Genomic DNA, 13759 nt, shown 5'->3' on the forward strand with positions numbered 1-13759 from the left:
CACACACACACACACACACACACACACACACACACACACACACACACCGGTGTCCAGTGTGAGGCCACAGCTGGCTTCTTTATTGCTCTTTCCTCCAAAATCTCCTCTAGTATATTCCCCTACTCTCACTCTTTACCTGCAGCACAGGTAGTTATATGCACATCCCTGGCATTCCTCCTATATTATGTTAGCTTTAAATATCTTGCACTAGAATTTATTCAGGGTTGTCTATATATGTTTGTACGGTAGGATGTTTTTAAATGTTCAGCTGCATATATCACCAAAACAAAAATGATGTTCCTCGTGTATTTAGATGTGTCTGGATGCAATCCAACGACTCTACTCATTTAATGTTCAACGTCATTTATATTCACTTCATATTACTTGACGTGTTAATGGGAGTCAAAATCACATTATCTGTGTGCAGTCAAGTTCAGAGCGCTGAGCTTCACTGAATGCTGCTGTAGCAGAAATAGAAGGTGTCACTTACCAATAACTGTGTCGTAACATATTCTGTATGTACCCTGATTTTGCTGGATTCAACGTATTACAAAGGAAGCAATGCAAGCCAAAGCCATAACAATAGCACAGTCTAAAAGACTAAGAGTGCTGTTGGTGCACCGTGAAGCTATGCGTCAGGCTAGTTCTTAAACACAGCTTGGGTATGCAATACATTATTTACAGCTGTGAGGTTTCTTCTTTCCTACTCTTAAATATTGTTTCTTAAAAAGCTTTCCCTGGTCTTGCGTTCTGTGAATCTACCTCTTTTTTTTTTTAATCCGGTGTGCGAGTGATCGACCATTGCATGCATTTGACTGCTTATTGTAATGTTTATGTATGACACTCGTTATCCTTCAGTTTCCCATTCGGAGAAAACCCGGTGTGCTTTAACAGAATGCCGTGTTCACATGTCGATGTTGTCAAAGTGGGTTCGCCTGGAAACATGCTCCATGTATCGATTTGTATCACTTAATCATGCTTTGAACTTATTTGCACAAGTGTATGTTAACTTGTATACATGTTATACCTTTTCACCAAAAAATGTTTGGTGCTTGTAATCTTAATGTAAATCCAAACTTCCAAAAAAATGCATATTATTCGAGTAGGCTGTCGAGGATGTCACTTTGCATGTGTGAAGAGCTAAGCTTGTCTTTGACTGGGGAAGTTTCTCTCGCTGTAGCTCAAAGCTGCTCTGATGCAATACTATTCACTCAATTCAATAGGAGGTACTCGGCCTGTAAGAATGAATGATGAAGGCAATCATATCGTGTATTTCACCTTGAGCGTGAAAATCTACGGAAGAGCTGTGGTTATTTATTTGAATACATCTCACTGAATGCAATGGTTGGCTTATGTTAAAGACAGAGAATGGTGTAGGTCTCGCTGTCTATGATTATTGCACTCGACCGTGGAAATATATTTCCATCAATGACTGTTATAAATAAACTGCTATGAAGAAGAAAAAAAACCCTGTTCTCTGATTATTAATCATTTATTGTCTCAGTTTTGGATGAGCTCGTGTTTTGTACGTTCAAAATGTGTCATAAAAGGGCCAGACAGGAAATAGCTGAAAATGGTCGGTCCCATGTAGCTCTGGAAGTCGACAATAAGTGTTACTTAATCCCACTTTGTGACCCCCTGTAGTGAGGTTACGGGCTGAAAGGAAAGGAATAGGCGTATATAAACCTTGGAATGAAGTGTGCAGGAGGATTCACAAAGGACAGCAGAGACAAGAGGAGCCTGCCTGCCTCACGAACAGAAGGTAAGAAAACTATGACAGTGTTTGGGGGTTAAACTAAAACTTTAACTATATGTTAAAACACAATATGCTTATACAATATGTGCAGTCTTTCCCCCATCAGAATGGCTCCAAAAACCTTGGCCTTGTGTCTGCTACTAGTGGGGGCAATACTGCCACAGGGCGGCTGTCAGCACTGGTCGTATGGACTGAACCCCGGAGGGAAGAGGGATCTGGACAGCCTTTCAGACACACTGAACTATGTGAGGGTTATATAGTTATTATGTTATTATGTTATTATGTAGTCTCATGGCTACTCGCACGTTTCCTCAATGTTTTTTATCCCTTTGCACATGTTCATTGTGATGTTTTCTTTCTTCAACAGCTAGTTGAGGCGTTGCCACACGTGGACACACCCTGCAGTGTTTTGGGTTGTGCAGAGGAATCACATATTGCCAAAATCTACAGATCGAAACGATTTCTTGTAAGTTTTGCTCATTTGTAATTCTGTTTATTTCATCAATCACTATCTATCACCTTATGTTTCTGATAAAGTTTGAATTTATTCTCACAGGATTAATCTCTTGTTCTCTTTTAGGGCAGTGCCAACGACAGGGAAAATGGACACATAACGTACTAAAAATTATGATTTGTTTGATTCTACAATAAATATTATATAAGCATATCACCATTGTTGTGGGTGTTGCTCAACATTATATATTTCCAAATCAACAACTTACTTAAAAAGTATATATATACAGATTCACTGCAATGTCTTGGATGATTTAATTCCTAACACAATTCTGATTTATTTTCCCAGAAGTTTCAAATTTCATGATGAATGGTTTTAATAAAAATAAACATAATACAGTAGCTTGCAGGTGATGATGTGTGCAAATATAAACTAATTTGGTGTTAAATTCAGGATGTTGGACGGCCTTATGCACAGCGTGTTTTTGTCAATATAACTGCTCGTAAGCAGGAATACCAGAGAGCATTTGAAGATTATTTAGGGTGACAGCATTAGTTTTGTGTTTCTATTAAGAATATAGTCTTTTGTCATTTTTGTCAAATGACAAGATTGTTGTACGGGTGACATGTTTTTTATATCACAAACCAGTTTAAAACTTGGGCTGCTGGACCTTTGCGTTTAAAGAAGTGAAGGTGAGGCTTTGGGGTTTGTGAAGGCGTAGTGTGAAAAATATACAAATATACAGAAGTCATTTTTCATGCATGGTTGAAGACCTTGTGAATACACCAGGTGTAACATCAAGTTATGGGTGAGAGACCTTTGTGCAATCCCCCACAGTGACTTTAAACCACTGTGCCGTGAGAGGTCGTCAGGTGTGCCGTGGGGAAAATGTCCAATTTCACTTAATTGGTCCAAAAAAACATTGTTTAGTTGCCGCAAACAATTTGCCATTGTTGAGCGTCTGAGCCTGCAAAGTGGCTGCATAAGTAATTAAATACCCTTTCATGCCAGTGGGTGGCAGTAGGTAGCTATTACACATTAATCATCTCACGACCCCTCAGATTTGTCCTGTGACCCTTGTGAGAGGCCCTGACCCTTAGGTTAGGAACCATTGGACTAAAATAATCAGCTTCACCTCGACGATGAACTACAAGAGTAAAATGCGGCTTACACATTGATGTGATATCAATCAAGGGGCCAATTTTCTGCAGAATGAGTACTTTTTCTTTGATACTTTAAGTTCATTTTGCTAACAATACTTCTGTACTTTACTTAACCTAAATATGATTTTGAATACATTACTTTTACTTTTATAGTAGTTTTCCATTAATGTAACAATACTTTTACTTAAGTTAAGGATCAGAATACTTCTTCCACCACTGGTCATGTGCAACATCGACCCAACAGGTGTTTACTTACAGATTTAGTAGAGGTGGAGGGAAAAACATTTACGCGCAACAGAGGACATTTTTCACAACAGACATTTTGGCTTGCAGAAAAAGCAAAGGGGAAACAAATTCTGTGAACGATGGCCCATCATCATGGCTCATTGCTGCCCCAGCGAGCCATGCCAGTGAGCCAGTGATTCTGTCATTTACGTCAAAATGTCTGCTATTTTTAAATATTGGGTCAAATTGACCTGGTCAACAGACAAAGATACTAAAAGTTCTGAATATGTTTTTCTTTTTGCAGAATTTTAAACTGGGTCATTTTGACACCAAACAGCACATTTAGGTGCACTGATCAGGTCAAAGACTCAGTGTTCAGCCACCAGATGGCACCAGAAAACAACAGGAGACTGCATCCTTGAACGTTTCTACTTGTTCATTACTGCAGTGTTTTATTGTCTGATTCATAAAATAATGTACCATAAAAATCCAAATCTACACAATCTCTCCAACTGCTGCTGACACTTTATCTACTGTATTTTCCATAAGGCTGGATCAGATCCTTCCAATACTTATTGTAATTTACTGCACTTTATTGTGTTTGTTCACTACGAGGTCATGTGTCTGAAGCCAATTTATTGTATTGTAATAGCTCATTGCCTGCTTGGCTTGTTTCAGGCACACACCACAATCTCCTTTGGATTATAAAAGTGCTTATTCACAGGTGGATAAGCAACATGAAAATGATTTGACCTGGCGACACGTGTGTGTGTGTGTGTGTTTGCCAATAGCGTATGGAATCTAAACAAACTAAATGAGAAATCGAAGTTCATTCATCATGGAGATTTGACGATGATACAACAGCCTTTAATATCCTGCTGACAAGCGTATGGCGAGGCCACGCTCTTATCTCCAATGGAAAGTGTTTTTTTCAAAGTAGTTCAATCTGTTTGTCACTCTGCTGTTACTCAGCAGACACACACACACACACACACACACACACAACAGAAAATTACTTCTGTGGGTTTTAGCTACTTTTGTTAAACATACACCTGACACCATATGGGTCAAGTATTGTCCTTTATTGAAAGTGAATTGATAAGGGATTAACAAATGAAAGTCAATAGCACAGCAGGACACACAATATTTACTTAAGATCAACTGATCACGATGGTCTTGATGATTGGTACTTGTACCATTGTGGACAATAACTCTCAGTGCTCAGCTACCCTCCATGTTTAAATCAAACGCATCATATCAGAAGCATTACTTGCAGGGAAAGTTATTTACATTTGTTTTAAAGTGGAACATCAAAGTAGCCCTAACTTGGGTTATTAAAAATGATATTCAGACAGAAGCATTGGGGCATTTGATTTTTTCAAACTAAATTAAGAAAATACCTGTTGGAGACATGCACGCCTACAGACCCTGCTGAGCTTCTAGGCTACTTTCACAGCTGTGAGGTCCACCAGGTTACTTCTAATTAGTCCTACTGAGACCAGTCTGCAACAGATTGAACTAATAGAAGAGAACATCGGCCATAATCTCAGGGCTGAAGCAGGTCAGCAGTGGAGTCTAAATAAATGTTATGTGTTTAATTCTTGCAGAGCCTCTGGTCCCTAAACTTGTGGATGAAACAACAATAAGGATTTTTAACAGCAGATATTTTGACTTGTAATAGCAGGAAACGCTAATCACGACAAAGGAATAGCTCAGCGTTTTGGGAAATATGCTTATTTGCTTATTTATGTTAAGCTAAGAGTGAGAGTGTTATAGGCCTATCGATCCTATCTTCCCTTTACTCCCTTGTCTGCATGTTAATTATGAGAAAACAAAATCTTCCACGGCCTAGCACCTCTAAAGCTCACACTTTTACACCTACGTTTTTTGTATCTTAAACAAATGAGAAAGAGGCCGCTGTGCTTGTTAATAAGTGAGCTTTAGGTGTGCTGGTAGGGAGATTTGTTTTTACCTCCACACAGCTGTTTCCTACTGTTTCCAGTGTTTATGATTACCATTGAATCAGCATGCAAAGGTAAAAATGCCCTGTCACACCTAAATGGAATACAGTCAGGTCATAAATTACACCTACAGCAGGTAGCAACTCAGAGTAACTGTGCATAATGTAAGAATTTTAATGTAATAAAAGCTCAGAATGTAATAATCAGCACATAATGTGAGAAAACCACGAATGCATAACGTAATAACAGTTTTGTGCATTATGCTAAAAGTTATAACATTATGATAAAATCATTACATTTTAAATCATGTAAAAAAGTTGAATAATGTAATAAATTCAGCAAGTTTATTCATTTGAAAGAAAGTACTCCCTTGTATTCTTGAAGCATATAACCCTTTCAGTTTTATGACCCAAGTGGAGTCCTTAATTTAAAGCAACTGGACTAGAGGACATTTTTCACTTAATTAGCCCTATGTCCTAAAAGTTTTAAAATGCACTTATTGCTAAATCTAGACTTATTTTTCTTTCTTCCTTTATGTGAATGAGCTGGAGACCAAGCGGTTGGGAGACAGGGTTCAAATAATTGCTAGTGCGCTAGCTCTATTGCCCAGTTCTATGCTCTATTTAATAAATGGCATATATGAATAAATAGGGCCCCACCACCAACGTGCACACTTCTCTTTATAAATCCACGCCTGCAGTTATTCCACTATTCAACATTTGTTTTGCTCAGTTCATAATGTAATGCATTAACTTATTATACTATGCGCAAAACCGTTATTACGTTTTGCGCTCGTGGTTTTTATACATTATACACTAATTATTACAATATGAGCTTTTATTACATTTAAGTTATTACATGAGTTGTTACATGGCAAGTCATAATGTCTGCTGTATAGTAAAACACTGTTACTTTACAGTGACTGCTCACAATTTCACCACCTTGATGAGCCAGTTCAAGTCAAAAAGACATGTACTGTATGTGCATTACCCTGCAAAACATGTTATGTCTCACTTTCTTTACCTGGCTTAGCCCTCTGTAGGTGTTTAATAAAATGCCCTTAATAGCTTAGTGCTGTGTGCCAGCTTGAAGGAAACCCATTGAAACCCCTTAGGAAGCTGTAACCAGGCAACTAAAGCAGGCTGTGGTCTACCTCTTTTCTTCTGGTCAAAGAAAATGGAAGGTCAGACGCAGAGGCCAGATCCTAAATTGTCACGGCAAGATTATAGACATGAAAGAATGTATTTGTTTGTCTATTGTAAAAATCTACCTATCTATCTACATATCTATCTATCTGCTTATTTTTGAGTCCTATTTTCGTTATGTGACTACAGATGCATGCAACCCCAAAACCAATTCTCGGGAAAAACTGGCTGACACCAATTAGGGGGTTTCTATTCCTGGCTGTCAAGTTGGCTTGTGTTATGCAAGACAAAATTGTGTGTGTTGGTGTGTGTGTGTTACTAATACTACAGAAGAAAGAGACTAAATTGAGCCCTAGAAATACCTCCCAGTATACAATCAAGATTTCTAGATTTATTCCAAAAGCGCAGACCTGCAGGACCGTGTTACCTTGAATTAATCTCGGAGGATTACGTGTGTTTACCCAGGTCTGACATTACAGTAATGTTGTTATAACAGAACATACAGTAATAAAAAGGTAAAAACAGGAAAGGCTCCCTGATATGAACCCTCCCATATTTGATGAATGAGGAAGTCCCGGATCCAAGCCTTGAGGGCAATTAAATATAAGAGAACAAGGAAGTATCGACTGAGCTGATCTAAAGGTTTGACCCTTAGATGAGCTACCTGTCAGTTTCACTGCGCCCTACAGATGTTAGCATGAATACCATGATTATGATTCCCGAGGCAGCAGCCCGACTTCCTGTGACCTTTTCATCTGCCAGAACAAAAAGATTAGTTCCTTCTCACAAGGTGATTGAAGGTGCACAAAGCCAGGGATTTTGTCTGACATCATCGCTTACAAGATTTTCAACGGAAAAAAAATCATTTTGTAGTGTATCTGTGACGCATTATACACCTTATATCAGAATTACTTAGCTCAGCATGGAGCCTGCAGATTCACACTACACTGTAGATCATCTGAACACTCTCTACATCTAGAACATTTTGATCTTCGCCAGAGCGAGACAGACTCACACATCAGGGAAGGGCTTTCTTTTCGATGAAGCAACAGAAGAAATTGAAAGAAATTATTATAACTATTAATATGGGAACGAGGCAGAACAGGAATAATTATGCCCTCTTATTACGGTATCAAGGCAGGCAAAAAAAAATTTGACAGAGGAAATTGAAATGCTCAAAACAACAGCTTGAGGAAATCTCTCGCCAGCTATGTAGTTCATCTTGTTCCTGTGATGTTGAGAGATTTCTTATGAGAATCTCTCTAAATGAAAACGCAGAGAGCCAAGATTCTAATCTTTCTGGAACTGCTCCACTGACAAGGAGAATCTGGCCCCGTGGACTCATTAAGAGTCTGTCTTCAACTGAGCTTCATTTCATAGCACCGCAACGGGCCCATAGCCCTCTGGAAGTTACTGAGGTAACAATGTAAAAAGGCACCTTTTAAGTTCCACTCATTGTCAAGTGTCGCTGGAGTACATCCGCACCTCCGGCATCTTGGGTCCTTTCATCCAAACAAAATGAACACTGCTACTTCAGTCTGTGGTGTTTTCAAAGGAAAGACAGGTGAGAGGAAGAAAATATAGGGAAGGAGAGGGCATTGACAGTCTTTAAAGGTCAGCACTAGCAAAGGCAGTGGAGGAAGCACACTGTCAATGATGCCGACAAGGACCTCTGAGAGCTCTCTCATGGGCTACATTGCCCTTGTACAACAGTTTAGAACATTGTGTGAAACGCTGTCAAGAGTCAAAAACAGGTTCGGCTTTCTGTAAGGTGAAAAAACATGCTACACTTGACCTCCTGACGTTATTATGAAACAGTCTTACCCTCTCCTTTCCTCTCAGTGGATATTCTTCTTCTTTGAGAAAGATTAAAGTACAGCTATTAACATGCGTTCCCCACCGCATGAATATTTAGCACAATCCCCACTGATCTCTCCTACAGTTTTTTACCCTCACTGTATAAAATCGAAGGCACCAAACACAACACTGATTTATTCAACACTACAAGCACATCTAAAATGTGTTGTGATCTCAGACGTCCCCCTGAATAATGCACACAGAGGCAGCACACTGAATTTGACCTCGGAGAGAAACAAACATTTTGCTAAATTGACTGTATACTGTATATCTTTCCCTGTACACCACATATCACAGCATTGACACAAGTTGATCGACTCACTTGTATGCACATGGTCTCTGGGGAATTAGGATCCCACCCTCCACACTGTTTCCTACAGTGGAAACACCTGGTCTCAGTGAACCATTGGACTGACCAATAATCTGGTAAAAGCTGAGAATGGGAAAAATCGATTCTGTGTTTAACAGGAACATGCCGTTCAAACAGTCAAAATTGTGAGTCTTCAAAACAAAATATTACAAAATAGACGTTATCATTAAAGATGATAGTAAGTGTTTTAATTCAGTTCAATACCACAAACTTACAACAGGTTTCCAAGGAGATATCTGCTATGCTACACAGTGCTCTTTATTCCCCACCACACCATAAACTATAACTGTCACATCGTTTACAGGCCATACATGTATTTAGCAATGTTATATACAGCGGAAGAACCCCGCTCTGACAAAGTCCTTTACTGCCTCTTTTATTTTGTTTTATGGCACTTGATATATGGTTGTTGAGTGGTACATTTTATGAGAGAAAAACATCCCAGGCTCACAATACACTAGAGCGCAGACTTTGGCGGACAGCATGGAATGTTTATGGCTCTAGCCAAGGTTCTCTGTAAAAGATCATTTCATCGTTTGTGGTGATTTTAGGTAATAATAAATGCGTTAAGATGATGCTAGTAAATCGTCTCAGTGAACGCCTTGAGACACACATTTAATGCGCTAATGTTCTCTCTTTCAGTTATGTCATAAGCTACTCAGGTGATAATCATTAACACATCACAGTTTACTAAATATTTTCATCAATACTGATAATATAAAACAGCAAAATTGAAAAGAATGTTTTGCAACCCTATTGTCCTTATAATTCTCAGAATTGTCCTTCCATTGCTCACATTTAAAGCAGGTAAAAGTGTGAAAAGCGAAGCCGAAACAGCTGATATTCATTGAAACGTGACAATCTGAGTAGATATCAGTGCTTAAGAAATAAAAACATGACAGATGTATACCAAATTAAATGCTGTCTCTTCATTCGTATGTGCCCACAGCATGAACTATACAGACTACAGTTGCAAAGGTGCTCATCTAAAGTGCCTTCAGTCGCCCTACAATACTTAAACTTGTCCAACCTTTGCACCATTACATTGTTGTTATCTATTTCCTCTTACATGTGGGCTCATACTGATTCGAGGGCATCGTGCCATGCTGGTTAAGTGTCTTCAGTCATCTCTCTATGGACTGCCGTTGTCAGGTTTATAACTTCGTAAATGTCAACCTTTCTTTTGGATGCAACGAAGCAAGAAAAGCTCCAAAGGATGACACAATGAGGGCTGAAGAGGCCCAAGTAGTCTCTTTGTGTTTCACCGAAAAAAAGCTTGGATCTAGGTATTGTTGCTGATAGATCCATTGCTCAAGATAGACCCCTTGGTGACCTCTGTGCTGACAGTGGAGAGCGGGACGCTCTCGTACCGCTCGGTCACCCCCCAGCAGCGACAGCGCAACAGGGTGGACTTGAGCTGTTTCTGGAAGTTGCTGTTGAGGAAACCATAGATGATGGGGTTAACGCAGGTGGAGGCCATGGCCGTGAGGTGGCAGAATGAGAAGATGACGTCGTGGCCACAGGTAGGGATGGCCTCGTGGTTCCAGTCAAACACTGTGTTGAAGACATTGAGAGGGAGCCAGGAGAGGGCGAATGCCACCACTATGGAGATTAACATGGCGTTGATCCTCGTGGCGCCTTTGTTTTTCTTCTGAGTGGTGTTCCTGCCGCGCTCCACCATGTCCTTCCTCCTCCTGAGGCGCAGGTAGATGTGCAGGTAGCAGAGCATGATGAGGGCGAGAGGAAGGAAGTACTGGAAGACGAGCAGGAAGGTGGTGTAAGCTCGTCGCTCTTGAACCGATGGCCACCGCTCCATACAAAAGAGGTGGTCATTGAGTGGGAAGGGCATGCTGAGGTTCTGGAAGGGCAAGGTGAGCACGCTGTACGAGAGGAAAGGCACCGAGATTAGGCAGGCCACGATCCAGGTGACAACCACGGCCAAGTAAGCCTGGCCCACCATGGGCTTCCATCCAGTCGGGTGGACAATGAGCTGGTAGCGCTCCATGGCGATGAGGACGAGGGAGAAGATGGAGACAGTGACCGATATACACTGGATGAAGGGCGTGAGCTTACAGAGGACTTCTCCTAGGATCCAGCGGTCCATCAGTGTGTAGATAATAGTGACCGGCAGGCATACGATGCACATGAGGATGTCAGAACAGGACAGGTTGGCGATGAAGATGTTGGTGACGTTGCGCATCTCCTTGTGCCGTGTGATGACAAACACCAGGCAAGAGTTCCCAATGAGACCCACTGCCATAACTGTACTGTACGCAATGATGAGAAAGGTGGTGCCACTTACAGAGAGCGAGCAGTCCTCGGTGAAATCCCACGGTATCTCTTTCCACAAGGCGTGGTTGTGATTGGTGTTGTGCTGCTGCTCCATGATGGTTTTCCTGGGCTCGCTTCAAAGGCCAGGGACTAATTATACTAATTTGATGTGTTACACCTGGTGTAATTACTTCATGAATAACATTTGCATTCTCTTACAGCTTTGCCTCGCTCTTAATCTTTGGCGTTCTTGACAACAGTCTTCATTTGCTGCCTGAAAAAAAAGAGAGAAGATTAAATGATTAACCAATGTTAATTTTAAATATATGAACTCTTGATACATTAAGAGGTTTTTTATCACTGAAATATAATGTAGTTCCAATAGAAATGCAGCATGAAAAGAAATGAACCCTAACTTGGTTCTTTTAAAATAATACATGTGGCAGAAACAGGACAGGTTTTATAATCAGTGCACAAAAGAGTCTTTTTGGTGTGTTTAGTGGTGCAGTTGAACCTTTATAGTAGATTCAGTATAACAAAAATAGAGATATATGAAGGAAATAATTAACATTGGTATGCAGATATCATGAGGCTGATTTACTATCTCCTCAAGGACTGGCTACAAGAAGAAATGATGCGCTAATGGCAGAAAACAGCACAGATCGAGACTCCGTGGCATCGCTATAATAGCTTTGCTGATTTAAATTTCCATCACAATAACGTGATGATGACTGCTCCTTCAGAGACAATCAATCCCTCTCACTGTTTTCTCCCCTTTTGTCAGCGGGAATTTATTCTGTTTCTATCCATAAAGGAACAGACACCTCTCATTGTCACTGAGCATTCACACAATAGCTTCTCAGATTCTAAAGCACATGCGGCCCTTAAGATCGTCTACAAACTAATGTACTGGAAACAGAAAAGAAATGCAATCTTGTTACACCAAGACTAAGAACATCTGACTAGTGCGTCTGGATGTGTACGTACATGCATATTTATGTGCACGCAGCACAGTGAAAAACTGTACTGATTACCCAAGCTGTTTTGCCCGTGGCTTTATTCCTCAAAAATTCGTTTTGCAACACAGCTATGCAAACAGAATGAAATCTACAGGATTTAAAGGATTTATCATTTTTAATTGAGCACTCCTTAATGATGACAAATGGTGACAGGTAGGACATTAATTGTCTGTGGCTGTCTCTATGATAAGCAGAAATGTCCTATTGTAATGTGCTGCTGCATCTGTGGTGGTTACAAACAAAGCCAGAGTATTTTTAACAAAAGTACGGCAATACCACTGTAATTCATTTGCACATATCATATCCATGCTGCAGCCTTGATGCTGGTTATTTACGGCAGAATTTGGACACTTGCAGTGATGCATCGCTTTATGTTGTGTCTGCTGGTAAAGGATAGTCCAAAGTAAGGACATTTACTAAGGGCATTAATAATATTTGACATGAAACTCACTGTGAATTATACAGAATATTTGCAGGCTTACGCACCAAAAAAATGGACTGCAGAAAAACCAAAACAGACATTTGAGCTCATGGGATTTGTCTCAAAATAGAGATGTTTGTCGATTGTAATTAAGATATTCAATCCGTCCTTCACATCATTCAGTCACTTCACTAAACCACTTTGACATGATGCACAAGTCTGGATTGTTCATGCAAAAATGATCACATCATCATCACCCACCGGCGGATGACAAAGGCATGAAGGGATGAAAAGTGTGAGAGAGGTTTACTGTATGTGCACCCTACCCTCTGTCTCTGCAGCTCTCCTGGATCCAGCTCTGTCTGCAGCTGCGTGTCTGCAGTGTGGCGGACGCTCTCGGCTCCGGACAGGTGTCCTCCAGTGTACCACCTAGCGCGCTCCCTGCTGTCCTGTCCAGGGGGGGGGGGGGGGGACGTATCACTAATGTCCACCTGAATGTCCACTAAACAGCGTTGATTTTAACCTTTTGTCCAGTAAGTAAGAAGAAAACTAAAGATCCCATCAGAATTGGTACTATAGCACCGACAGCACAGGGAATTCAAAACAGCAGCGCGTGCGATAAGGTTAATAAAACTCACAATACCACACCTTTAAGAAGCTATAAAGAAACAGACTGAAACACTAGAGCCATTAGAGCTTTGTCGTAGCATGTCATGAAAAAAACGAGCCTATAGTGAAATGTAATTTGTACTTTTAGGTATAATCTTACACCCTAATAGAGTTGTAGGCTAGCACGGAATTCCAATTAGCCATTGTTTCTTACCGAGGTGTTTCTTTCTTCTTGGACTTGCAGCGTCGCTTTGCATCAGGTGAGACACAACAAGAGTTTTTGGTCGAGGAAAAGGTAGGAGGTGTCCTGCCAGGATCCCTGATAGGAGCCGATATATCTCTTAAAGCGACCTTATGCCTCCGACTCTCAGGCAGGGAGAGATGTGATTGGGAACATGTTACATAATAAAATCTCCGTGGCTCGCACGCGCGTACGCACGCATGTACACGCGCGATCAGGCACGCGCCCTCACAGGGGCCAATGGGGAAATTGAGTTATTTGAAATTT

At 40.6% G+C, this 13759-nt stretch overlaps 2 protein-coding genes across 3 annotated transcripts; one reads left to right on the forward strand and one right to left on the reverse strand.

The window, feature by feature from the left end:
* Positions 1 to 6: 6 nt before the first annotated feature.
* Positions 7 to 2919, forward strand: LOC116384710 (progonadoliberin-1). 2 transcript variants are annotated; one of them, XM_031849626.1, is made up of 4 exons: positions 1730 to 1762; positions 1848 to 2001; positions 2124 to 2222; positions 2337 to 2919. In XM_031849626.1, exons 2-4 carry the CDS (start codon positions 1864 to 1866, stop codon positions 2376 to 2378), a joined length of 279 nt encoding a protein of 92 aa, XP_031705486.1. In that variant the 5' UTR covers positions 1730 to 1762; positions 1848 to 1863; the 3' UTR covers positions 2379 to 2919. The 2 variants fall into 2 exon arrangements, with proteins under 2 accessions (XP_031705485.1, XP_031705486.1); XM_031849625.1 differs by having other exon boundaries at positions 7 to 2001.
* Positions 2920 to 9094: 6175 nt separating this feature from the next.
* On the reverse strand, positions 9095 to 13637 carry npy8br (neuropeptide Y receptor Y8b). The gene is made up of 3 exons (XM_031849738.1): positions 13466 to 13637; positions 12969 to 13091; positions 9095 to 11476 (listed from the first exon to the last, which is right to left on the reverse strand). The coding sequence occupies exon 3, from the start codon at positions 11315 to 11317 to the stop codon at positions 10214 to 10216; it is 1104 nt and encodes a 367-aa protein (XP_031705598.1). The 5' UTR covers positions 11318 to 11476; positions 12969 to 13091; positions 13466 to 13637; the 3' UTR covers positions 9095 to 10213.
* Positions 13638 to 13759: the final 122 nt, after the last annotated feature.

Source organism: Anarrhichthys ocellatus, unplaced genomic scaffold, assembly GCF_004355925.1.
Source record: "Anarrhichthys ocellatus isolate YVR2014 unplaced genomic scaffold, GSC_Weel_1.0 scaffold9, whole genome shotgun sequence".
Taxonomy (NCBI): Eukaryota; Metazoa; Chordata; class Actinopteri; order Perciformes; family Anarhichadidae; genus Anarrhichthys; species Anarrhichthys ocellatus.

Excerpts from the sequence above, each read along its gene's own strand:
- npy8br (XM_031849738.1), bottom strand. The coding sequence starts at position 11,317 with ATGGAGCAGCAGCACAACACCAATCACAACCACGCCTTGTGGAAAGAG.
- LOC116384710 (XM_031849625.1), top strand. The coding sequence starts at position 1,840 with ATGTGCAGTCTTTCCCCCATCAGAATGGCTCCAAAAACCTTGGCCTTG. Across the intron at positions 2,002-2,123 it reads TTTCAGACACACTGAACTAT|CTAGTTGAGGCGTTGCCACA; the intron begins GTGAGGGTTATA and ends TTTCTTCAACAG. Across the intron at positions 2,223-2,336 it reads ACAGATCGAAACGATTTCTT|GGCAGTGCCAACGACAGGGA; the intron begins GTAAGTTTTGCT and ends GTTCTCTTTTAG.